General features: G+C 47.8%; 1 protein-coding gene and 1 non-coding gene across 6 annotated transcripts; one reads left to right on the top strand and one right to left on the bottom strand.

The window, feature by feature from the left end:
- Nucleotides 1-1,173: 1,173 nt before the first annotated feature.
- Nucleotides 1,174-25,312, bottom strand: LOC8044013 (serine/threonine-protein phosphatase 4 regulatory subunit 3). Of its 5 annotated transcripts, none has more exons than XM_029993784.3 (16): nucleotides 25,248-25,312; nucleotides 24,651-24,873; nucleotides 24,094-24,149; nucleotides 18,536-18,634; nucleotides 15,545-15,829; nucleotides 14,870-15,223; nucleotides 14,117-14,266; nucleotides 12,776-12,820; nucleotides 12,086-12,202; nucleotides 11,648-11,702; nucleotides 11,171-11,247; nucleotides 10,420-10,513; nucleotides 8,947-9,275; nucleotides 7,043-7,454; nucleotides 3,933-4,099; nucleotides 1,174-2,679 (listed from the first exon to the last, which is right to left on the bottom strand). In XM_029993784.3, exons 2-16 carry the CDS (start codon nucleotides 24,790-24,792, stop codon nucleotides 2,575-2,577), a joined length of 2,487 nt encoding a protein of 828 aa, XP_029849644.1. In that variant the 5' UTR covers nucleotides 24,793-24,873; nucleotides 25,248-25,312; the 3' UTR covers nucleotides 1,174-2,574. The 5 variants fall into 5 exon arrangements, with proteins under 5 accessions (XP_029849644.1, XP_029849645.1, XP_040356446.1 ...); XM_029993785.3 differs by having other exon boundaries at nucleotides 25,167-25,301; XM_040500512.1 differs by having other exon boundaries at nucleotides 10,420-10,510; nucleotides 25,167-25,301.
- Nucleotides 13,454-13,535, top strand: Trnap-agg. The gene has a single exon. It is a non-coding gene; the product is annotated as a tRNA-Pro (tRNA).

Raw genomic sequence — 25,312 nt, 5'->3', positions numbered from 1 at the left:
AAAGGATAGCTTTCCTCAGCACACTTTTTTATTATGAACTTTTATGTAGCTCATCGTGGGATAAATTTATAGGGTTGAAAATTTCCACAGCATCCTTGTCCAGCGCTACGAGTACACCCTGCAAATTTCATGCAAATAAGACAAACGGTTCAAAAGTTAGCCTTCCGGTGTAGTGTTTCCCCTAAAGTGAAACATTCTAGCAACACATAAGTCTACACCATTGTTTAGCAGCACTACTGTTCAGCCAGGCGCCTACGTTCACGGCGCCCTTCATCGGATAATTTAACGCATGGCATGTGTACACTTGAAATAACCTGGTGATCTTTCAGAAACTTCTAACCCACTTCTCCTCTTCCACCTCGTCACACGACCTCCCCGTTAAATCGGCGTTCACCACCTCACTCCTTTTCTCTCATCCGTCAACCAATCGGTGTAGAGGCTTGCAGCCAAGCTTTTATCCAGGCTTCACGAAATGCCGAACACCTCGCCAAAGAATGTTTCACGTGAAAAGTGGCCAGGTATAGCTCAAGCCAGAGGGATGTTTCAGGCCTCCTCATGGACCTTTCATTAGAAACATTAAGGGCAGGTTTGACTGCAAAAGGTAAATCTTCCGTTATAGTCTTACTACAAACAAAAAAGTCAATGCAGTTTCTTAAAAGTACTTGTTGTACGAGTTCTGCGATGAAGAGTGGCGACGGCTTGCAGCAGCTGCAAGCTTGTGCACAACTCGAGGCTGAAGTTGCTCAATCCGGGGAAGGCAACACTAAAACCACTTTGAGCTAAGCTTCCAGTATCTGCGATCCATGCCTCCCCATCTTGTGGATGCCGCCATTTTGGTGCTCGGTGTAGGGCGGGTGCAATTGGCTATTGTTACGATTAGAAAATACGACTTTCTGAGCTAGTGTCAGGAGGCTTCGGTGATATTGTCTTGCTTTGCCGCATATTGTTTGAACATTTCTGGAAAACAAAAAAACTATTTCCCCGAATTTCAGACATCTGGCAATGATTTCAGGCACCAAGATGGCTGGGGTGGCGTCGCCCTGAAGTGCAGCCTACTTGGTGCAGTCACTGCTTTTCCAGGATTTCTCGAACAGTTTGTCTCGAGACTTCGCTCAAGAAGAACCGCTCGAGGGCCCGTCGCACGACGAAGCAATGCACCCAAACGCCGACTGCTTCACAGCTGAAACAACTTGTTTTTATTTTTAATAAAAAGAAAACAACACCAGGAAAGAATATACTCTACGGACACAATAGCCCTACCTCTGCAGCAAAAAACTGTATTCTTTGGAAGGGAGAAAAAAAAAGGCGAGAAGGAAAGAGAAAGAGGGGGACCAACGCAGTAACGCTGGTCGTTGGCTGTTCTTTTTTTTTCCGGCGTCGCCGTTTCTATGCGCACAGGTTCACCTTTGCACCGTTGCGGCGACTCGTCAGGGGAAAAGCCGCCGTGAAAAACGTTCCCGTGGTTTACGGATGCGGCCGTTCCGTTGCTTCGTTTGTCCTTGTGTCCCATTTGCACTTTGGAGGTCCTCGAGAAAACGGTGCCGCTTCACTTTGCGCGACGCACTCGAGACGCTGCACACACACAATCTGTCCGAGTCCCCGCCTCTCTGTCGCGAGTAATTACAATAAAAGACGGGCAGGGAAGTGGAAGTAAGGGAGGAAGGGGACAAATAATGACAAACCCCAGAAGAGAGAAAAAAAAAAAAAAGCAGCAAAGTGATGGAATGAAAACAGACCAGAATGAAAGAACGGGCAAGGGCGTTGCATTCGTCGCTTCCGCATTGTTGTTACTGTCGGCAATTCGTCGCAGAGACCACAGGTCCCATCTTCTGTCTTGTCGACAGAGATCTTTTTTTAACATCTTTTTTTGACACTTCCTGACGGCAACTGGCCCCTCTGCCTACCCCCCCTCCTTTTTCTTAAAAGAAAAAAAGAGGACTCCAACAAAAAAAAACGTAACCAAAGTTACGATAAAAAAAAAAAGAAAAAGAAGGACTTGAGTGACATGCTGTCGAAATCCCGGCCTCCTTTTCTTGCACCCCATGCACACACACCCTTGTACCCTCCCCCCTCTAGGTGCCACCACGCTTTTGGGCTTGGCTGCTAGCACACACAGAAGAGCGTCGTCGTCGTCGTCCGATGATGGTACGGCATATACATATATATATGTATAAATTTGCAATATGTATGCTGCAAGTACGTTTCATGTATGTATACATATGTATAACTATCAATATGTATAACTATGTACAAGGGAGGGGAGGGGGGAATGGGAGGGGGCGAGAGAGCAGAGCGAGGAGAGAAGGGCGTAGGAGATCGTTCCCTCTTCCTTGAAGAGGGTGGAGGGGACGCGCGGGAAAGTGGGGAGGGAGGGGTTTGGGGGAGGCGGTGAGAGGCAGTGCTGTTTCCGGTAGTGTTCCGTCGGGTGGTTATCTCCTCGTGCCCCCCAGCCGGGGCGGCCGTCTTTGCGGTCCGCCGCGAGGCTTCCGGCGGGGCGGGGCCGGAGACGATGGTTGGTCAATGTTCGTGGTGAGATGCGAGAGGGGCGGGAGCAGAGGCCGAACGGAGGAGGCGCTAAGAGGACAGCCTCGGCCGCTTGGGAGAGGAGATGGCCGCCGAGCCCTCCTCCTCCTCTTCCTCCTCGTCGGAGTCCTCGTCGGGGTAGTCCACCAGGCCGCCCTGCGAGTTACATTGAGTTGCCTACTCGCAGCCAACTTCGGTCGCTTTTCGTTAGACGTCTTCCCGCAGCGCTCGCAAGTTCACAAGTGTTGGAGGAAAGGGCTTAAGTTGAACCCCGCAGAATTGTACCTCTCAGCGGAAGCTCCGGATCTTTAGAACGACCTGCCGAGAAACCGAGCTAACGTTCCATTTGGTTCCACCTGGGCGAGTATCAGCCTCGACAACTCTCTACTGTGTTCAAGGCGCAAGCACAGATGAAAACGGTCGTCCTTATACAGTCGAACCCCGATTCTACGACTTTTGAGGGACCGCGCAAAATCGTCGTATCATTCGAAAAAAAAAACTATAATTTTGGATACAGTGATTGGCCGCACGCAATAAAGACAAGCGGAGGTTTTAGATGTCTAGGCTAATAATCTGCTATACTTTGTCGAAGCAAAAACCATCAAAACAAATTGAAACGAAACCGTAAAATTGTGCGGTAAAGGCGCGAGTAACCAGTGGCATGCTCAATCCTTGGGGAAGCAACTAGTTGGAGAAAGTGGCGCGCAGAAGAGAGCAAGGGTAAACGATACAATGATGGGATGAGCGGAGCAAGGATGCAACGCGAAAACGGCGAGGCATTTCACAATCCGGCGAGCAGAAGGGAAAGCGCTGTCTCTTACTCCCTCCCGGTGCTGTGGTTGTCTTATGTTGCCGACGGTGTGTTTTAGGACCCTCTGAAACGGCGCATGCATAGAACTCTTCCACGTTGCCACGCCCCCGCTGCCGCCCCTTTCACTTTCAGCATTTAAAACACATACGTTTTGATAAATTTTGAATAGATGGTTTTAAATGCACACAAAAGCATCTCAAATCAGTCCAGAGAGAAAGAAATTAGCTAAACTACTTTAGCACAGCTACCGAAAAAATAATGAACATAGCAGAATGTTTTCATAATAAAGTGAGTCTTCTCAGAGAAACTGTTAACTACATCAGTAGTTTAGATGCTTGTATCATTAACACGAGCATTTCTTTAATTTTACTCCATTATACCCGTACTTCGCCATGCTCGTCTTTACGACAAAGGTCGTACCAGAATTTACGTTCCCACATTAGAAACTCGTAGTACGTCGTTCCAAGTATGATACTCAACACCTTGTCAGAACCTTTCTGCGTGCATTGCGCCGTTATCGGAGCTCAAAAGGATAGACTAAAACCCACAAATGACAAAATGGAGCACAGGTAGTCCCAACAGAGCGCCGCGGCCGTACCTTTCTGGGGAGGGACCCCGTGGGGGACTTGACCTCCACCACGGTGGTGGGGCTCAGCGGGCCTCCCGCGGGGTTGGAGGGGCTTCTCCGACCCGCGCTGTTGTTCAGCACGGGGGAGCCTGACCGGTTCAGCGTCCGCACGTTCTCCTTGCCCTCCCGCTCTTGCGCTGCACAAACATGCGCATGTCCACACACGGTCAACTCTTGCTGCTCCAGAAAAACGAGCCACGCAAAATTGCGCAATGAGAAGCCAAAGTTCTACGGTAAATTGAAGGAATGGGCCAAAGCAAATTTCTTTCTCATTTCTTTTCATCAGCCCCGCTCACTGTCTTGAGGTTACGTAGCAGCGTGAGCCCAGATGCAAAATAAACCCTACCCTTGTTAAGAAAAAAAAGAAAAAAAAGTTTTTTTTTTTTACATTTAGTTATTAAACTGTCATATGCAGAATTGTGTTTCATGAGGAATGCAGCAGACGCTAACTTCAGCCTCAACCTTAGAGGCACGTGATGCCATGTCTACTATTGTTACGTCCTCTCTCTATAGTTTTTTTTTTTTTTTTTGTGAAACTTCAGCAGCTGGCGAAGCCTTCTCGAAGACATTCCAAGTGCTCTCTCTTGCCTCTTTTAGTTATTTTCTTTTTCTTTCACAGATGCGTAGAATGCGCGTGCACGACACACTTCACTTTTCAAGGTTAAATCAGAGTTAGTTTGGTAGGCATGATTTCTGCATTAACTCCTTAACTGTTTTTAATTTCTGGGAATTTCTCACCCTCAATTACTTCATGAATGCCTTCAAAATCAAATTTCTAGGTACAAACATAATAGAAGCAACATTTAAAAAAATCGGCGCTGCCGTTTGTTGGCAGTGCCGCAAACTGAGCTACGATCGAGCCTGGGTTGTCCAAGGTGCACGAGCGCGCAAACTCGTCCAGGACGGTTAACCCGTTATTTATTGACGAATGTTGCCTTCGGGCAACGCACGGTATAATCATTTTTTTTTGTTTTTTTTGTTTAAATGTTTCAGTTTTAGCACATTTTAAAAAAATTCTAGAAGCCTGGCAAGTTTTGAAGATCGAAACTACAGCAACATTTGGCAAAAAGATACGCAAATAGTTCACGAAAAAAAGAAGTTTGATGCGCAAATATGCGGCAACAGAGAATGGTGGGATGGTGAAAAGCACGAATAACTGTTTTTCTCTCGCCACTTATATTTTACGATAGGTGATCGTTTTGCTCAAGGCGATTGTATGCGCAGATATAAAAAGGAAGCTGAAGCTGTTTTGTATTTCAAGAAACACACTCAAATCGTTATTTGACCTCCAGGAAGCTGCAGAAAATCATTTTCGAAGTACCGCTGAAGGACCCCCTTCTCGGAGTGTGACGTCACAAACGGAGTTTTCGGAGTCTCCGCTCTCGCACATCTTCGGTGCCCATCAAAGCCATGCACATGCACTCTTGCTATATTTAAAAAGGCAGAAAAAGACGTCACGACTGGTGCCAGTGCAGAGGAATACACCGGGCAAGCTTGTGATTGCACGTGCGGCCCTCGAGCGACACGCACTCGGCGGCCGAAAGATCCTCTTAAGACGTCACGACCGATCGAAGGTTTTTCGTGTCTTCTCGGCTTTGAAGTGCAATCCACTTATAACGATACCAGATACAACGATATACCGCTAATAACGATCAGTTTCTAGGGTTCCTAGACTGGAAATGATCAGTTTCTAGTCCAGATAAAACAATAATTGGTTATAAGAATTGAAATTTCGGGTTTGCTCATTATCGTTATAAGTGGGTTGCACTGTAGTTACATCTTCGGGGAAAACTAATTCGATATTCAGATTCACAGGATAAAACTATGCAAGAATCAACCTCTACCGTACATATGCGTGTAATGGCCGCACTCGTGTAATAGCCGCACCCCTAACCTTAAAAGAAAAAAAGCCCCCAAAAAAATATATTTAGAAATTACCCGCGTACAACCCGCACCTACTATTTTAGAATGGCTGAATCGTCATCTAGTCCATAGTGCAAAAACTCGAGAAGCTTTTTTACAGCGGAGCTGTTAGGGGCTAGTTTCCCCAGGATCGTACGTCCCGCAAAGAAATAAGGACACTGAACTCTGGACACCTAACGCCATCTATGAGTGACGGCGACAAGCCATCACTTTCCATTGTACAGCTCCGCTGGTCTTCCTTCTTCACCAGAGTGGAAAGGGTGAAAGTTTTCCGTTGCAGCTATACATGTTAAATTACTTTATAATGTTCTCAGTACTCGCGACCTCGAAAAAGTGGGTCCCGTTTCATTGCAATTTTGTTTCTTTTTGGTTTTTCAAGTACTGCCGGCAGATGGCACGCACTGGGCTGTGGCAGCCAACGACACCGAGGCACTCTATCCTGTCTTTTTGAGCCTCTCGCTTTAACTCGAACAATCTCGGTTTCCCGTTGTCATCCACTTCAGGTTTCTGGATGGGGAAGCACGAGAGTTACATGGCCGGCTTCAAATTCAAAGTTGTTGCCTTTGTTCAAGACAACTTCAAAAGAGCGGCCGGGCGAAAGTTCGGTGTCGACGACGCCAAGAAAGGTTCCAAGATGAGTGCTCTACTATGGACGAGTGAAAAGGACTTGCATGCCTGTCTATGCAATGCCGATAAATGTTTTCTTGTTCTACCAGACGTATGAACTTCAATTTAATGAAGGCACGTAGTGAAGCTTTTGGTGAAAAAAAATTATTTCCAAAAAAACTTTTCTGTTTTTTTCGCTGTAAATGCTGCACCCGTAGTTATCGTCCGAAATCATAAAAAAATACCTGCGGCCACTACACGTGTATATACAATATCTATCTTTTTATTTTTAAGTGTTTCAGCTTTCCTTTAACGACATTTTACAGTAACCCATAGAAGTTACGCAAGGAAGCAACTTTCCGGCTCCTGCCCGGTGTCGCCCACGGGCAACAAAGCCGTAACTTGCAAGTTTACCTAACAAATTTTCTTCTGTTCTAACTCTTTTCTTTCATTTCATGTCATTAAACATAATATCTTAAAAAAAAAAATAAATGCTTTAAGCAATTATTGTATATCTTGTCAACAAAGGGTTGGTCAAGACGGGACCTCACCCTTCTTGTCGAGGATCTTGCCCAGCTGGTCGAACTCGGCGTCCAGCCGGCGGCTGAAGGAGTCCGCCCCGGCCCCCACTGCGGTGCCCCCAGGCCCCTCCGGGGGCTCCTCCAGGTCTTCCTCCTCGTCGTTGAACCACATCTCCTCGTCCTCCTCCAGTTGACGGGGGTCCCGCCGAAAGCGGCCGGCCCCGCCCACCCCGAGTCCGGTCCCCACCACGGGCCCCCCTCCGACCACGCCCCCGCCCCGCAGGATGGAGGGCATGCTCTCGAGGGAGGGCCGCTCCTTCAGCCGCTCCTGGTGCTGCTCGTAACGCAGCCGTAGCGACTTGAACGTCTGCACGTAGTCCACCTTGTCCAGCACCTTGCCGTAGCGGTCCACCACGTGCAGGCACAGCGTCTTCACGTCGTCCTGCGGAGGGCGGGGCGTGTCAGCGCATTGCCACCACGAGGGGCGGCGTTCTTGCTCCAGGGAGACGGAAGGAACGGAGATGGACGGAAAGGAGTAAAGGCGGAAAGAAGAAAGTAAACTGCAAACGACAACGCAAGGTGTGCTGTGATTGATGGCGGCGGTTGTTGCGCCGCAGAAGGGTACGTTGAAAGATTTTGCCTTTGACCAGCGTGCTGTACTATGTTTGGAATGGGTTCTTTGCTTACGGTAGAATCGATGTAAAAGATGCGTGCGAGGCGTGCGCTTTGGTAGAATGAGGGTGCGAGATGTTGCGCGCGTTGGAAAAGGACAAGGAGACAGGCTTTTTGTTTTGGCTGAATAGCTCTTTAGAATAAGGGTGCCCGCGATTGACCCTGCGGTGGAAGAAGCGGAGGTATGTACGTGAGCTGTTCTTTAAAGGTCTGGAGAGTACACAAGAATGGGACCTGGGTGGCGGCAGTGGGGAGGCGAGGGAGCGTGTCTACACGGAGCGAACGGGTGGGCATTTCGCAACTGCGGCTGCCGGAGGGGTAAGTGGGGAGGTGTGAGGAAGAGAGCACGTCGCTAGAGCGAGGAGAGTGGCAGCCTAAGGGGAGAAGGGAGAGAGCCTTATTCTGTGTGTGAGGAACGACGGGAAAAGGAAGAGCAGCGCCTCTGCTGTAAAATGGGGTTTTGCGTTCGTACACAAGCTTTTCTTGCCGGGAAGAGGGCAAAACAGTAAAACACAGGAAGAAACAAAGAGAGATATGGACAAAAAGACAGAAACAAAAAGAAAACAGGAACGAAGACATAAAAGAAGCCAGACTTCGGTCAATCTGCATAGCACACGGATAGCACTTTTTGGCCATGACTGAACTTACTGTCATGGGAACTTCCCGTCGGCATTGCTAGACAGACAGCTCCAGTTCACCCTCCGGACAAGGGGCCTTGGGACTGTTCCATGCGCCTACTCTATGTCATATAGCCAATGGAGCATCGAGGGGAATAGTGGAAAGTGCCGAGAGAATGTCAGAAATGCGCTGCTAGTGAAGCAAAGAAGACAAAAAAAAAAATAAAAAAAGACCCCCGCAGGCTAGGTCCCTACCACTGTGAGACCGTCCGATTAAAAAAAAAGTCACAAAGAATCGTCAACCATCATCGGTGCCACATCACATCACGTCAATTCTTCTAGGGAATTCAGCATGAGCACACAGGGAGGCCTCCTAGGGGGAAGGACACCTTCCGAAGAGAGGGAATACAAGCCTCGCCGTTTCCAAGCAGAGCGTCAATGCCTGCGCTCATGGAGCTATTGGTGTCCCCTCTTTGTGCACTGTGACAAAAAGCTGCGGATTTTTTCATTAATTAAATGTGTAGTTAAAAGTCAGCACTTGTCCTGTTTAGTTCTTTGTTCCGTCTTCATTCTTTAAACAAAAACAAAAAAGAAACAGGGAGAAGAAAAGAATCGGACAGAAAAGAAAGGAACAAGGCCACCCACCACGCGTATAAACTCGAAGAGCTCGAGCACAGCCGAGTCGAGGAGGTTGTAGCGTCCCTCGTTGCGGCGGAAGGCGTCCACCACAGGGCCGAACAGGTTCCCGTTGACGATGTAGCGGTTGTAGAACTCGTCCTTGAGGCCCACGATGCGGCGCATGAAGCGCAGGGCGCACAGCACCAGGAAGGTGAACTTGGAGCGCATGAGCACCAGCACCCTGCGCAGCAGGTCCTTGTGCAGCACATAGTTCTTGATGTGGTAGCTGTGGTGCTCCACACAGAACGACAGCAGCTCCACGATGAGGCCCAGCAGCTGAGCAGTCTGGCCACACTCTGCAGATGGAGAATTGCGCGAAAATTAAGGGGCTTCTAGAGTAACATCCCTGCAGACCTTGTGGCCTGTGCCTCCACCAAGGAGGTTAGAAGTACTAGGAGAGGGCACGTTGCAATACTGGTGAAGCCTAGTCATAAAAAGTTTAAACGATGTTGTGGCCAACGTGACCGTAGATCTCTCTGACTATTGGTGCACGTGACATGTCACGTGTGAGATGGATGGTTGATTGTAGAAGGACTCCTTGCAGGCTTGCGCGCACTCCATCCGCTAGGTTTTACTAGATAGAAGGCTAGCCTATGGAGTATTCTAGTACCCCATAGCTAGACAAAGGCTAGCTACGGTCATGTGATGCAGTCACGTTGGCGTGATAAGTGAGGAGGATAAGGAGGAAAATGAGAAAGAGGCGAGGCGTCAAGGGAGCATGGCTTGTGGAGGCTACACGGCTGTCGTCATGCCCTCTCCTACGCTTCTATCCTCCTTGGCCTCCACGCACAGCCTGACAATGTTTCGTCTATAATACGCTTCGATTGGGGACGACGATGTTCCATCTGCAAGAACAGTCTACTTGCAGATGATGTTTTATCTATAACATTGCTAGATCAAACGAACCCTCCAGTCCCTCTTGAGGTTGGCGCCGACGTCTATGTCACAGGCTCCGACAGATCATTGGAAGAATATAAAAAACTGCTGCACCTCACAACCGTCGCCATAGTAGCCCCTGAAGAAGAGCCGATTAGGCCTCGAAACGTGGGGTCCCTATATTTTGAGGACTTGATTGGTTGTCGTCCTTCATTTATTTACGGTCACCTTTTTCTCAAATTGTGGTCCTCAAAACGACTAGAGGCAAACCTTTGGGTTAGAGAGGGGGGCTACTTCATGTAGAAGCAGCGTCTAAGGACAGTTCCATAACCGGGTTGGTCTAGTAACGTTAGTCTGCAAGAACCCTCCACTTGCAGACAACGTTTCCTTAGCGACACTTGCCAACAATGTTTCGTCTGCAATAACACTTTACTCGTGGACAAAAACACCTCACTTGCAGTTGACAACATTATGTCCGCAAGAACACTGTGCCTGCAGAAGACGTCGTTACGTCCGTTCGTTACGTCTGTGAGAATACAGGACTCTTCGAGGAAGGTTACATACCTCTGCTCGGTGCATCACCGGTGGTGTTGGCCAGGACTGGTGCGATCAGCACGTGCATGCAGTGCTTGTAGAAGAAGTTGAGGAATTCAGACTTCTGCAACAAGAGAACCCAGGGACCACGGACACAACCACAACTTTAGTTAGAGCTGGATCCCTTTGCCTGCCGGACATTTGGCATTAACAAGCTAAATGCCTATATTTTTTACGTGAACACAACTGTCTGACGGACAACAAAAACGAAACACGTCTTTTGCACCATACAAATAAAACAGCGTATTCCCAAATGCGCAGGCTCCACCAAAATATGACCCTCACAATTCAGACAAGATGCCAAAGTTCAAAAGTTACTATGGCTGAAGATAAAATATGAAAAGCAAAAAAAAAAACTGATTCCGCTTACGAGCAGGCTCATCAAACAGCAGACGAGTGTGGCATGAACCTCTTTTGTGGTGCACTCATCAGACGGTGTTTCTGTCGGTCACAAGCAGATGCGAATGCAGAGGTGGACGTGGTGTGTTTTCGCTTTCGGGTCTGCTTGACATCGACAGCGGCACTATCCGAGAGACAGAGTAGAAGCAGTCAAAGCGTGTCTATTCCTTGCCACACCTTCACAAAAGACGTTGCCGCAAGCCAGAGGCTGTACCAGATGCAACACCGCGATGTGTAGATGCGACACCACACTGTGCCAATCCTTCTCATAGGCAGCACGCACGCACACTGTATGTGGTACACAGGAAAGGGAATGACTCACAGTGTCAAGCGAGAGCATGTTCTCGGGGTCCAGCAATAACCGGAGGATTCCAGAGAGCTGAACAGCTCCGCCAAGTTCTGCAATGTGCAGGGCAAAAGGCGTCCGGGGAATGAGTGCAAACGTTTAGGTGCACACTGGACTAGCAAAAGTGCGAGCCAAACGAACACCGGGTACGAGTCGACATCTTTACAGGCCTCCCCTGTCGATTTAATCGAGCACGTGCAAACCATCGTGAGACAAAAGACGGCCGCCAGAAACTTGCTGTGAAGTGACACTTGAAAACTAAGGCAATGCCGCTGAAACTAATGGAGCGCCAGTCCCTACTGCACTACCAGAAGAGTTACAAAGGCAAGTCAATATTTAAAATGACAAAAAGGGATAGCGAATCGAGTCCACACTACTTTCGGCAACTATCCTAAACGGTGAACATTTGCACACCCTTATCAATGGCTGATGAACCCAGAGAAATCGACATACCTGGGTCTGGATCACAAATCATCTGCTCTATGATAACGTTGATCAGAAGTTGATCCTGGGAGAGAGAAAACATCACGGGGATATCAACGACGCACTACGTCACCACAACCGAGGCACAGCGATACGAATCCCCGAAGAGCACAACCATCCCGAACCGGCTTTCTTGAGGGGACAGATTCAAACCTAGCTCCCAGACCCTTCCCGACGGTCGGTCGCTTCTTTTGTGGTGCAATTTGTTGTCTCTACAAGCTCACAAACTTAGAATACGTTCCAGTAACCGTTAGAATTGAGGAGCCAAGCACAAACGCGAGGTGAGTAGCGTTCACAGCAGACACTTGCGTCCAAGAGCGGAAAAAGCGCGACCGACGCTACGCAACCCACAATCTGCCAAAAAAAGAGAAGAAAAGAAAGGGGAGCTAGCAGAGAAAGTGAACTCACGTCGTCCTGCATATTGGACTGCTGGAAGGCATACTCGCGCACCATGGACGGACTGTAGTCCACTAAGTAGGAGAGAATGTCGATGGAGGCCGTCTTGATCACGGGGTCCTCCATACCCTGCAAGAAGGCGGAAGACCCGTTAGAAGAGCAACTGCACAACCGTCCTCGGTGTTGGGCTAATTGGTTTATCGTTCCACGATTAAACTGTGCTGTTAAGGTTTAAACATTGAATGACACAGGGACTAGAAAAGAATGTGATACACGAAAGTAAGCACAACTGCGCTTACTTGCTTGCCCAGTTCAATCAAAGAGTAACGGGAAAAGGCATGTCGCCGAAGGCGTTGTCACGGATACCAATTTTTTCCGAAAGCGTGGGGTGCGTGTAACTCGTTTTGTATTTACAACAAGCAGCAAGTTCAAAACATTCACTGAGCTCGCAAACTTTAGGGACCTGGAAACGTGTTAGCTAGGCTCGAGTCACAAAACATGAAGCTTCACTGTCTTCAAACACTAACGTAGACATTGGTAATTGCAAGTTTATATAAAAAAAAAAAAAACTTAGTTTAATTTTAGTTTGAACAGAATGCAATGCAGCTCGACTCATCAACAAATAGCCCGGAGCGTGCGTGCACTACGAATACGGTCCTCAAAATCTATCGACCTTTGTTAACTAGGGAGCGATCAACTTACCAATGTAATTTCCAATGCTTGTAGAATGCCTAAACTTGAAAGTGTCTGCAAAGATAGAAAACAAAACAAATAAAACCACAGTCTTAGAAACGTGCCACTAAGTTTATTCCAATTGCCAGTCTCTCCAAGCCCAATAAAAACATAACAACACAGGTGCCAAAACAAAAAAAATGACCGCATCTCCATGTGGTGAATAATGGTGATTGCGGCGAAGCTCTTGTGGTGCTTGTCTGCGTAGACGCTGAGCCGCAGCATGCCGAACCTTTCGTTCGTTTTCATCCATGTCAGAAAGAGAGTGTGGTATGGAACGTGGTTATATACGCATTTGACCGCAGCGCCCTCTCGTCTATAAATGTTGAGCCAATGCATGCAAAGTTTAACGCAATTACCGTATTTATTCGAATATAAGGTGAGGTTTTTTTTCCGAAATCCGTAGTCTCAAAGTTACACCCCGCCTTATATTTGAAGCTCAGTATATAAGCTCAGCAATATGACGATTTTTCTTCTTTTTCTTGGGTCCTTCAACTGCCCCCTCGCCTTATAATCGTGACCGCCTTATATTTGAATAAATATGGTATATGCGCATTTGACCGCAGCGCCCTCTCCTGTATAGACGTTGAGCGGCTACATCCCCAGCTTTTGAGTTACTACTACATCTCAAAGCCCCCTACTCGTCCCGCAGTCTTGGCCGAGTGGTTAAGGCGATGGACTAGGAATCCATTGGGGTGTCCCCGCACAGGTTCAAATCCTGTCGACTACGCAAACATTTTCTTTTTTTTTTTTTCCCTACACGAGCACATGAGCTGACGAGCACCAGCAAGATCGATGTGAGCACGGATGCTGGACAAGGTTAGACCCTAAAGAGCTTCGACCCTAATAGGAAAAGCACGGAAACAACAAAATTTACCAGAAAAACCTGGAACTCTACTAAGAAATTTGAGCAGAGGCCAGGTTCAAACAACAATCTCACAATGAAAAACTTGAACAACAAAGCCCAATTCACAAATGCCAATTTCATAGCAACTTACAAAATTCATGGCTAAATTGACATAGCTTAAAAATCTTTTTGTCGATCTAGCCTCCGATACTTACAGTGTTCCCAAAACACTGTAGCCACAAACGACAGATGAGGAGAAGCAAACTACCACAGCAGTTAGTGTGAACACAACATTCCTGTCTGTCCGCAATTGCCCCTATTGAGGTAGCAAAGGACGCCGAATTCCACTGCCTACCACGGTGTTGTGGGCAAGCCCATTCCATCACACTACCACTTTTGATGGCGACTCTTAGCTCGCGACAGTGAGACTGGGACCCCGTGGACCTTAGAAGGGGGGCACCCACCTTAAAAAAGGACTCCCTACACTGCGGCTGTAGCGTCTGCGAGAATGTACAAAACTCCTTGAGGAAGAGCACCAGGTCCCTCCGCTTGTCGTCGTCCGTCGCCTCGTCCGTCAGCTGGGCAAACAGCTCGCTCAGGAACTTCTCGTCCTCCTGCAACGACAACGTGCAACGACGGACCGCTTAGAAGGTCGCCCCAACAAGGGTAACAAACCAAAGGCGCACAAAACTCGACAGTTCGCCTTCAAAATTTTTCAGCCATTCAAGAATACCAGTAGTGGCATTGGTTCCAAATTCGTTGTTACCTGCTCGTAGCACCAAACCCCCAAGTTTTGCAAAGTGCGTTTGCTATATAAGTGGCTATTCCAGAGGATCTGAGCCATCCACTGACGTATGGCTATGTGCCAGACATTCCCCGGTAAGTGCAGTGTTCTTTACAAGGTCTGCAAGCTCCTGCACCACTTTACCGCATCAAGGCCGAGACTGAAAGGGGTTCCATTAATAGCTCCGCTCCGTCGTTGCAATGTCATTTGACGTCGCGGTGTCACGCAAGAAACGGCAACCCGTCAGTTTCCTCTCCTAGGACTTGTCTCCTTTTTGTTGTAGGCACTGACTTCACTGCCTACAACACATTTCAAACTGGCGTGTTTACCTCACCCTTAAATGTAGTCCCTCCACTTTTGCCCAAAAGCCGGCCCTACAAACGCTGTGCGTTCAGAAATTAGAAACCCTCTGCTGCAGAAGGGGACGGCGCACCTGCAGCATGGACACAATGTCGGCCTTGTTGAAGAAGATGAAGGAGGAGAGGGTGGAGAGCATGTTCTCCTCGAAGACGGACGGGGTGGGCAGCACCACGTCCTGGATGTACTGGACCCGGTAGGTCTGGTGGATCTTGGCTAACAGCTCGGGGTTGCCCAGGGGGATCACCTCCCGGAAGCGGGACACCTGGCACAGGTAGTCCCGGTGCCGGCGGCGCTGGGGACCCCCCGGCTCGTACTCCAGCACCCCAACCACGTCCAGGATGGCATCCTCGGCAAACATGGCATCAAACAGGGCGTTCTTGTTCAGCAGGAACATGCCCTTAAAGATGTCGTACAGCTGGTGCAGGCCCTGGGTCGGCGACGGGCAGGGAGAGGTGAAGCACCCGACTTCTACGACGCGACGACGCACACTCGGGCCATGGTTTACTATGTTCACACTTTTCGCCTCATTCTTCTTATCGGTCGATGCCCCAGTCTCATTTCATTTGCTGTGCAGTGATAATGACTACAGCTAGTCTTCGCTGGTGCGACCCTCAACTCCTTCGAAGATTGCTCGTCCAGTTAAAAATAAATACTTGCGCTGGCTGCCTACATTTCGACGCCTTCATAAAATGCCCCTTTCACACTCAAGATTCGAAAAGGGAGACGGGAAGGGAGAGAGAAAGGGCACCTGTCGGTCGTCCAGCTGCTCGCAGGAGCGGAAGAGGGCAAGGAGGCGACGGACATAGTCCTGCTCCTCCAGGGCAGTGGCCAGCTTGTCCCTGCGCATGGGCGAGGGCAGGCAGCTCTGGAGCAGCTCGCACAGCTCCTCCAGCCGGGACGCCTCGCAGGGGGGCAGCTCCACGGGGGGCAGGGACGACGAGCCGGGGCCCCCGTCCGCCCCCTCCTCCAACCGCTCGTCCTCCGACTCCACCACGTCCTGCGTGATGTCCACCGACGGGTCCTTGCCCTGTACCTGAGAGAGGAGAGAAAGGATTGACACCGGCTGTTGTAAAGTTGGCGAAAGCCAATGTAACGCCCACGCAAGGCGACGTAATGCCGGCTACAACTCCAGCGTGCTGTCGAGGCGCAGCAGCAAGCAATTTTTGCCTTAGACTCAAGAACGAGTTAATGTTTGACTTTGAACGTCTTTCGAAGAAAATGTCGATCTAACGCCGGCGTAATTCCAATGTAACGCCGAAGCACCACAGCACACACAGCAAATCTTGCCTTCAGCTGCCGAATGAGTTACCGTGAGGCTTCAAATGTCATTTAAAGAAAGCGACGATGTAACGCTGCCGCAAACCCGATGCAACACAGAGGTTCTGCTGCACACTCCGAACATCTGCTTTTAGGGTACTAAAGAGACACTGAATGTGCCTGTTTTACGGGGATGTAATTTTATGAAAGAAAGACGACGTCCACAATCAATGGAGACGGGTGCTCGCCCCATTGCAGCATTGGAAATCCCGAGTCAAATTGCATATTTCTTTCTGTCTGGAGCACTTTTGATTCCCGAAGGCATGATGGCATATCTGATACAAAAGTCTGTCCATAATCTACTGCACTTTCAGGTTTCCCCTACTCTGGCCATAATTTGGACCAATAGTCTCACAACCACCCAACTTTTCTAGGTTTACCAAAAATTAATTTTACAAAATCTTTCGCCTGTCCACCCACGTTCTGCGAAAGGTCAAAGCCTTTTACAATAAAAACAGTGCACACTACCTCATCTAGCAGCCACTGATAAACCAGCCACTGCAGTTTTCCTCCGACCACTCACATGCATTACTTGCTTTCACACTTTCAGTGATGTGATTGGCCTAAGCCGTTTTGGAGCACCTTTTGGAGCAGCTAAAACGGTGCTTTGGAGCAGAAAAAGTGGTTTTTGGAGCAGGCAAAACAGTGTTTTGGAGCAGCAAAAGTTGCTTTTGGAGCAGCCAAAACAATGTTTCGGAGCAGTAAAAGTAACTTTTGGAGCAGATATTCTTAGAAAAATAAACATATTTGTTTTAAGTGCTGAACGAACGAAGGCCACTTCACTTGCCGCAATAAACAAATTATGGTAAAGTTCGACCACCTGGGAGTCTTTCAACATGTTACTAAAAAGACAATGACATGACACATTTCGCAATGCTTCAGTTAAGTTATACATATGTATGTACGGTTATAGATAAATAATAACCAAACTGCACATATTAAAATTTATTTGAAAATGACCAGCTTACTAGTAAATATCACAGCATTAGGTTGACCGACTCAGTTATATAATATAATAAATGGAAGCTGTCTCCGACTGATGAAACACGTAACTACTGCAGTGCAATGCAAAACTGTATACCAGACAAAGGTGCATTAAGACTACCGGGTGCTTTTCTTTTTGCTTTTCGAAACTTTCTACAAGGCTGCTGCAAGACTCGCTTTGCCTTTGGCTAGTAATGAATTCCCACTTTCAATGTCTCCAAAGAGACATTGAGACGTCCCACAAATAAACAGTGCTGTGGGCGGGAGGCACTCACTTGATCGAATGACGTTTTAGCGAACGCCCACGTTTCACCGAATGACACTTTAGCGAATAGTCGGACGCGGCAAAGCGGCGTTTTCGGGTGGGCCAAATGGGTTCACATTTTTGTAATGAGCCGCCGCAGACCGTCGCCGCAAAGCGGCGTAAAGCGCAGCGCGGCGGATGGGTTAATGCGCGCCCCGGTTATTCACTAAAACGTTGATTCGCTCAAATGTCGCTGTTCGCTAAAACGTCATTCGCTCATGTGGTTGGACCCGCTGTGGGCGTTGCCGAGCAATTTCGAAAAACCGCTTGTCACCGTTTTACTGGTTCCCGACGTGCCAGATTTTTGTCAAAAGTAAGCAAACTTAAAACAATGGCTTGCAAGTGTCCCGGCTGGTGCCTCTGTCGTGCAGTCATGTCCGCGCGCACATGAGGGCAACTTTGGCAGGTTTTCATTTGCATGTGCTTCGTCGCGCGAGCGGAGATGGCTGTTTGATCGAAACAGATGCCACTCCGCTCCGTCGCCAACTGGTTTCCAAAATTGTATGCAAAATACGACAAAAAACAGTCCAGCGGCACGTGCTTTCCTGGCCGGCAGGCGAGGTACAAGCTAAACACACAGAAAAAAGAACCTGAGCGAGTCAGGTCAAAACAAGACATCGCGAGTCAGGGTCAAAAAGCACTTAAGCACTTGGAGCGCTTTGTACAACGACTGAAGCACTGAAGCGTCAACATATGCCCGCGTCTATCGTTGAATTTTTTTTTTTTTTTTAAAGAAGCGAGACGAGACACATGAACGACGCGAGCGTGAAACGAGAGGTGGCGGGAAAAACTATGTAAAACCAGATGGACGATTGATACAGGGTACTTTTTGTTGGGCGGCCGCTTGCGCTACCTAGCTCATGCATGCTCAATTACGGTACTCAGTTTAGTTTCGGTTTTGAAAGACAACCAAAATTGGTCTTTTGGCGCAGGCTTGGCGCAGATTACCCCTATTTCGGCAAAATGTAGCAGGATGTAGCAGGGTTAGCCCCTTGGCGCAGTTTGGCGCAACAATCACATCACTGCACTTTCAAAGAAACAGAGCACCAAAAGACGGCAAAGAAGGACACAAACCCTCACGAGAGATGCAATCCTTCAGACAGTCCGTTTCCCATGCCATTGCACGGCGCTTACCTGGCATATCTTCTCCCATATCTCGTCACAGCCCGCTTTCTCCTGGAAGCTGAGGGCCAGGTCATAGTTGTCACCCTCGGACCACACGATCAGCGTCTCCTGCAAAGCACAAAAGCCCCTTCGAATCAGGAAAACCTAACTCGCAACATTTTCGTCACAGCTTGTTTCCAAGCCTCAAGTTCCTCTGCCTCACACGAGGGCTGAAGTGAACTCCGCTGCTGCACGTATATATCCTCTTCGTTAAAACATCAGAGGCCATATTCACGAAACAATCTTACGCCAAAAATGTGCGTAAGACAAAACTTAAGAACAAATCCGTATTCACGAAACGAAATTTTCGAAAGTTTTTGCGCAGGTTACGACGAAATCCTACGACAGCTCCGAAGCTGTCTTACGCACTTCTTCCGATCAAATCAGCATGGCCAACAGCGTCGCTCAGTTGGTCGCGACAACCAACGGATGTTTATTTTTCTACGTGCGGTTCTCACGCGTCCCGAATTCAAGCAGCAAGAAACAAGTAAAAAGTACTTGAAACAGACCACGACGAACGAACAAGAACGCTGGATCCACAGACACCCGGGAAAGACTCCAAGGGCCACGACGGACTCCGACCGATCGGCGGATAGGCCTAGCAAGCACTCCGACTCGGTGCAGCGATGATCTGACGGTCCTTGGCGAAGACCGTCTGCCCACGGGCCACGACTGGCTGGCGTGCTGAATGGAATATTCTCGCGCGACCCTTGTGAACCCTTCCCGTATTATAGTTTGATCGCTTACCTCAATTCTAGATTAAGAGGTCAATCTCTTCCTCTTCTCATCTCCTTGTTTTCCGAGGCAACGGTGACGAACGCTGTCGTCGAAAAAGGGCTCTCATCGATTCTATCTGTTTTGTGTGATATCAAGCTCAAATAAATGCCGTATGGATTACCTTCGCAACATGGTATGTACACTTTGTTATTAGTATTTCATTTTATTCTGACACGACTGCATTTCACTGTCGATCGCTGCAACAGTTCGTGGGTCGCAATACCGGTCCAACCTTTCTTCGCCGGGTGTCACGTCAGCATCCAGTTGCAATTGTAAAGGATCGGTCCCGAAGCGCTTATCAATTCGGGGTCCAACAGCGCAAATAGAGCACTTCGATCAAACGCGCGCGTCCGCTCCGTAGTGTGAACAGGCATTTACGTGGCTCTTGCTTACACTGTCGTAGTTCAAACGTATCTTTTTTAACGTCGGCTCGCTCCTGCATCTCCGAGGCTGCAAAAAACGCCGCGGAAATTTGTTCCCATCTACGTCGCTTTGCAAACGACTGCGGGCCGTCTTTTACCAACGATGACAGTTGTGTTGACTTGGTAGCGATCGAGTTCGTAGCAGTCAATGGGGGTGGTTACGCATCCCGGCCTCGGCATTCGGGCGAGTTTCAATCGTGTTAGCGTCGACATATCACTGCACGGATACGAACCCCAGACAAGCGGTGGCAGAAAGGCCGCCTGTGTTTGTTATGAAAAATCCACGTGCTCCGAACGGCTCCGAAGGGCTCCGAACAAATGCCAAGCTCTCTGATTGGTTGTTCGTGCTGCCGAAGACGCCGTCGCCATAGCAACAGAACCGGTAAGTTTTAGTTTTTCCGTACGACGTCGCTTTCCTCTCCTCACTTAAGAACGCGTTCGTGAATACCGATTTCTCCTCTTCTTACGATGTTCTTAACTTACAAACTTCTTAGCTAAGTTGTCGTAAACTAAGAAGCTCTTCGTGAATCTGGCCTCTGCTCCAGATGCAACTGAATTAGGCAAGCTGCCGTCATCCGATCAACTATCCTTGACTTAGCCAGGCCGTGCCGACATTTAAGTGGGACTCAAAAACTTTTTTGCAAAAAATGGTTGTTTACACAACGGTGCAACATATAGACCGGAAAATATACTTTTTTTCGGCACATCTGACGATTTCTGAGCAAGTACATGGTCATGTGGCTCACTGTAACTCCTAGCAAATCAAACAATGCCAGCTTCTCGCATCTGAATCCTTATGTATATGTAATCTTATTTAAGCCTTTGAGCTGTTTGGGAGCACAATAAAAAAATCCTGAATCTAGGTTTAACAAGGGGGAGAAATAACATCCCTCCTCCCCCTTAAAAGTTTGCAAACCCTCTGTGATAAAACAAGACCAGAAGGATAACAAAAATGGAAAGAAAATAAAAGAATGCAAGATTGTCGCAACACACCTTTCTCCCCTCCTTCAAAGCATGCCCCTTATCGGTAATCCCACTTTGCGACTGCTTCAGAGGAGTGTCCCCACCCAAAGCAAAGATAAAATAAAACAAAGCAAGCTGTTATCATGGAAAAAAACCTTGGTGATGAGACGACAAGCTGTCTCGTTGCTCCACTTTTATCACCTGACCGGTGAAGCGCTGTTGGTTGTGGAAAATGGAACGCGCTCTAGCTGAAGCCTTGAGTGACTTGGCACGCCTGGCGATCATGCCACAATGCCAGCATTGTTTTCTTAATTGCGCCTTGTGAGATTTTCTTACCATTTTACGAAAAAAAAAAAAAAAAGAAAAAAAAAAAGCCTAAATTGCTATTTTTTAATGATTTTAAAACTAATGAGGTCATGATTTGTTCCTTTACACACAAAGAACAGTGCCTCAATAGTGATTTCGAAAGGATTGCACAAGTAACTTTGAAGCTGATATCCAACGGCTGCAGTTTACGAATGATGATTAACTGGTTCAACCGGTCTCAAGCACACGAGGGTGATAAAGCAATACAAATTTAAGTGTGACGTGTGACACTTTTGAATACACTTTCTTCGCTTGGACAGTCATGAATGGATCTTCCCAACCAGACTGCAGTCGCAGGTGCTTTTGAACACAATATTGATGGTTAAAATTGTGTTTTACACATAACCGCATATGCTGCAATTCCATGAAAGCTGCCGTATTCCTTAAAATGAAATGAACAGTCCATATTTGTCACTAACATAGGAGCACACTCAACAAATGAGTCACACCTCAAAAAAAAAAAAAAAAAAAATGTTTTCAGGTTTGAGTTGGAAATTACCTAAGCACGAATCCTGCATATTGGAGGCCACCTAAAATTGAATGAGCACTGAGAACACCTCGAACAAAAGACCTCAGGAAACAGTCAACAATAGCAACAATAAAATGACATCCTAGACAGTTACAAATAATATAATTGAAGTGCTATCGATAAGGTCATTAGACGAAAATGAGTTTGGGCGGAGTCAACAAACACACGCAATGAATGACTATTCATCAATTTACCACCAGTTGAATGACCAGAAAGGCAGCGGCACTATAAATTCAATGCAGTGTCTGTCATTTTTACCTCTCAAATTAAAAAAAAAAAAATCAATCAAACATAATGAACGCAACCAGTATGTAAGAGACAAAAGAGCAAATGGCACATTTCCCAAACATATGACGGAACTAACCCCAGTGCAAGGCAATGGGTACTTCTGCATTAAAAGTGTTTCAAATGGAGCAGCAGCATCTTATTACAGACAGAGATTACTGAAGACTGTGATGCAAGCCATTCAACTACAAAGCAGATGGTTTAACTTTATACACTAAAACTGTTTCAAATGGGGTACCAATGTCACATTACCGTCATTGTTACGCTTGTTTTCCTGCTGCCAATTTTTCAAACTTTTGGAAGCAGTTACCCATATACTCAGGTTGATGCCCTACCAGTAAATACCCTTCATATTAGAAACACATCCTCTCAATGCAATTTCTGCACTAGAAATTATTAAAGGTGTACGGAAGCCAAATTCCAGTGCTCATTTTTTAGCTTCAATGTGTTGCATGTTGCAGCAGAATCTCAAAAATACCAATCTTTCGCTGAAAGGCACAAGCAAACAATCTTTCAATGTGCACCTGGTTGATGCATGTGGAGCCTATTTGGGAGGTAATCTAGCAACATTGGGGAACTTGCTACGTAGTCATGACGTAGCAAGTTCCATCGGAGCAGCGCCGCTCTTTGGAATTTCAACATTTTCCTTCTTAGCTTTCCTCAACTCACAAATTGCGCATTGTACCAAACAGTTTAAGAAGACGGAAAGGAAGGACTCCCCTCTTTCTCGGACCCTCACTCATGCAACCAGACACAGCCATTCTCCCTCTAGAAGATTAGCCCGCCACTCAAAACTCGGACAAAAGTTGCTTTCCCCACCTCCTTCAGCCCTAAGCTGACAGTGTTGTGGAAGCTACGTGCTTGTTGGGCCAACCACACGCTCGTCATCCCGTGGGTACTTCGAACGGCGTGGTTGTAACGCGCCGACGCTATTGACACCACCACACCGCTGGCAACGCCACCAAGGGCAAAGCTCATAGCCACACCAGCCTTGCTACGTCAAGAATGCGGGGAATCTTTTCTTTCTGTTTTTGTATGCGCCGGATATCCCATGACACATTGCACTCGCCGTTCACTTCTCTTCAAGCGCTTGCTCAAGTGCACCGTTTAGAACGAAGAATATAGCCAGACGTTCAAAATACAAACATGTGATTATCATCAACTGTTAAAATCCATCGTGCTTGACTCATTTCCGAACGAAAGTTGAATATTTCAATTTTTGTTTCCGTACCCCTTTAAAGCCGCATGAAGTCATGAAGGAGGCATCAGCGCTAGCTCTCCATATCAACATCTAGCATCAGACAAATTCTAGCTTCCACTGGTGCTACTGCATCCAGGTAGTACCTAAATGTGCTCTAACAGCTTGCCCAAAAAGAATGCCAGCAATTCTTCACATAAATCCCACGCATTAGTGTCAAACATAAAATTTCGGCACCCCAGTTGGTGTCGGCACATTGCTACTACTATGCTAGCAGGTTTCGTGTGAGCACACCACAGAAGAAATTGTACACAAGATTTCAGTTGTTCAGTCTGCAGACAACAGGCATATAACAGGGTATTGTGTAATCTGGAATGCCATATTTAGGGTATGAAGGGTGTACGTTCATCATCCTTTCAAAACTTTCTCCGGCAACGATGTTCACACTGTGTTAGGAATTTCAACGAAATATAGAGCAAAATTTAAAAGGGAGGGATGCAAATGTCCCCAAGCTAGGTGGCACAAGCTACCACTCCTATAGTGTTTTGCCGATCCCATCCATCAAGATAAAAAAAACAATAGACCTTTCGCTAAATTAGCCAAACGCCAAGAAGCATGCTGCGAGTGCATTTACATACGCCGTGCATGGTGGCGTCTGCCACAGTTAACATTTCTGGAGCAAAAGCTTAAAACAGATGGCACCATGCACGTGTGTTTGTCAAAGGCCTTATTTTGTTAATTTAATTTTAATAATTTATACAGGTGAGGTGAGCGTGAGCAGCACGTGTACCTATGTTCCCACTATTCTCCCCGACGCTTGCGCAATCTGGCAAAAGGTCCATTTAGACATCTGTACAATCCAGTCCCGACGCTGGTTAGTCAGAGCGGTTATTGAATCGCTGTACCACTAGCGTACCAGGGTGGTGCACACGACTCACTCTGACCCTTCCCAAAAACTCTGACAATAGGAGAAAAAGCGAGTGCATACCTGTTGCTTTTGATAGGCAGTGTCCTGTTGAATCTTTGATTCCAAAAGTAAAGAACCTAAAACAAACACGAGAAAAAAAAATAAAATTAGCGTTACGAAACATCACGCAACGCAAGCACAACGTTTACAAAACCACACGTCAAACGCGACTAATATTCGTAGAAAAGCACCATAAAAAATATAAAAAAGGAACAATTTCTTTTTTCACGGGATGTGGGAGGCACATTAAAAATAGCGGAAGGCGCGCTTCACCCATTTCAACGCTTCTTCATTCTTTATTTTTAAAACGCGAAGCTGTCGACTTGAGCGTTACAGACATCCAGGAATGTAAACAATAGACCCCCCCTCCCCCTTTCCCAACACACGAACGTGTCAAAATTTCGCACGCTGACTCACTACACCCCAAAGCAAGCGCACAGAACCCGCGAAGACTCCACAAACTCCTTATACTCTCCCAGGTCCCTCACGCACGAACCCCCGAAGATCACAGACGCGCTGGGGGGCCTCGAAGTGAGGAGGGGGTTTCGCGGAGGTACCGACGGGCCCCAGAAACTCACCGTCGGACTCGGCTCGGACGAGGAGGGACATCGCCTTGTGCCGGTCGACGTACGACGAAGAGACGTGGCCCGTACCGCGGTCATCCCACTGCCGGTCGGCGTTCAAGGCGTACAATTTCACTCGTCTTCGGGTATCCGCCATGGTCGTCGTCGCCGATGAACGACGTCGGGCTGCTGCCGTCTTCGACTGGCGCGCCGCCGATCACATCCCGGGTTCGGTCCGCTGAAAGAACCCGTCTCCGTCGGAGTTCCGTCCACGAGCGCTGCCTCGGGTCCGAGCGCGATTCGTCGGCGCGGACCCGACCAGCTCGGGCTAATGAGACAGTCCGCTCAGGCGAAATTCAAATTGTTTTAGGGTTAAGTATGCAGCTTTTTTAGGCTTAGCCGCCGTATCTCGAAAGATGCCACTGTGCTAGCCTGATTTAGGCTTCGAAAGAGTAACAAAACCACGGGGATAATTTAGATGCCGTTTCGCCGTTCGGTTCGGAGGATGTCCGGAAAAAATTCGGATCTTACGCCGGAGTCGATGTGTTCGTGAGCATTAGTTGCGGGTCACGGAGCGCGAACACCGTCCCAAACGAGGTGAAAAAAACTCACCGATCGCTCACTTCACCTACAGGGTGAATACAACGCCATTTTGAAATTACCGATGGCACTACGGG

The sequence above is a fragment of the Ixodes scapularis genome, unplaced genomic scaffold (assembly GCF_016920785.2).
Source record: "Ixodes scapularis isolate PalLabHiFi unplaced genomic scaffold, ASM1692078v2 PGA_scaffold10__122_contigs__length_95168666, whole genome shotgun sequence".
NCBI classification, from domain to species: domain Eukaryota; kingdom Metazoa; phylum Arthropoda; class Arachnida; order Ixodida; family Ixodidae; genus Ixodes; species Ixodes scapularis.
This window is presented reverse-complemented; position numbering and strand designations above follow the sequence as displayed.

Excerpts from the sequence above, each read along its gene's own strand:
- LOC8044013 (XM_029993784.3), bottom strand. The coding sequence starts at position 24,792 with ATGGCGGATACCCGAAGACGAGTGAAATTGTACGCCTTGAACGCCGAC. Across the intron at positions 15,224-15,544 it reads AGCAGCTGGACGACCGACAG|GGCCTGCACCAGCTGTACGA; the intron begins GTGCCCTTTCTC and ends TCGCCGACCCAG. Across the intron at positions 4,100-7,042 it reads CAAGATCCTCGACAAGAAGG|CGCAAGAGCGGGAGGGCAAG; the intron begins GTGAGGTCCCGT and ends ATGTTTGTGCAG.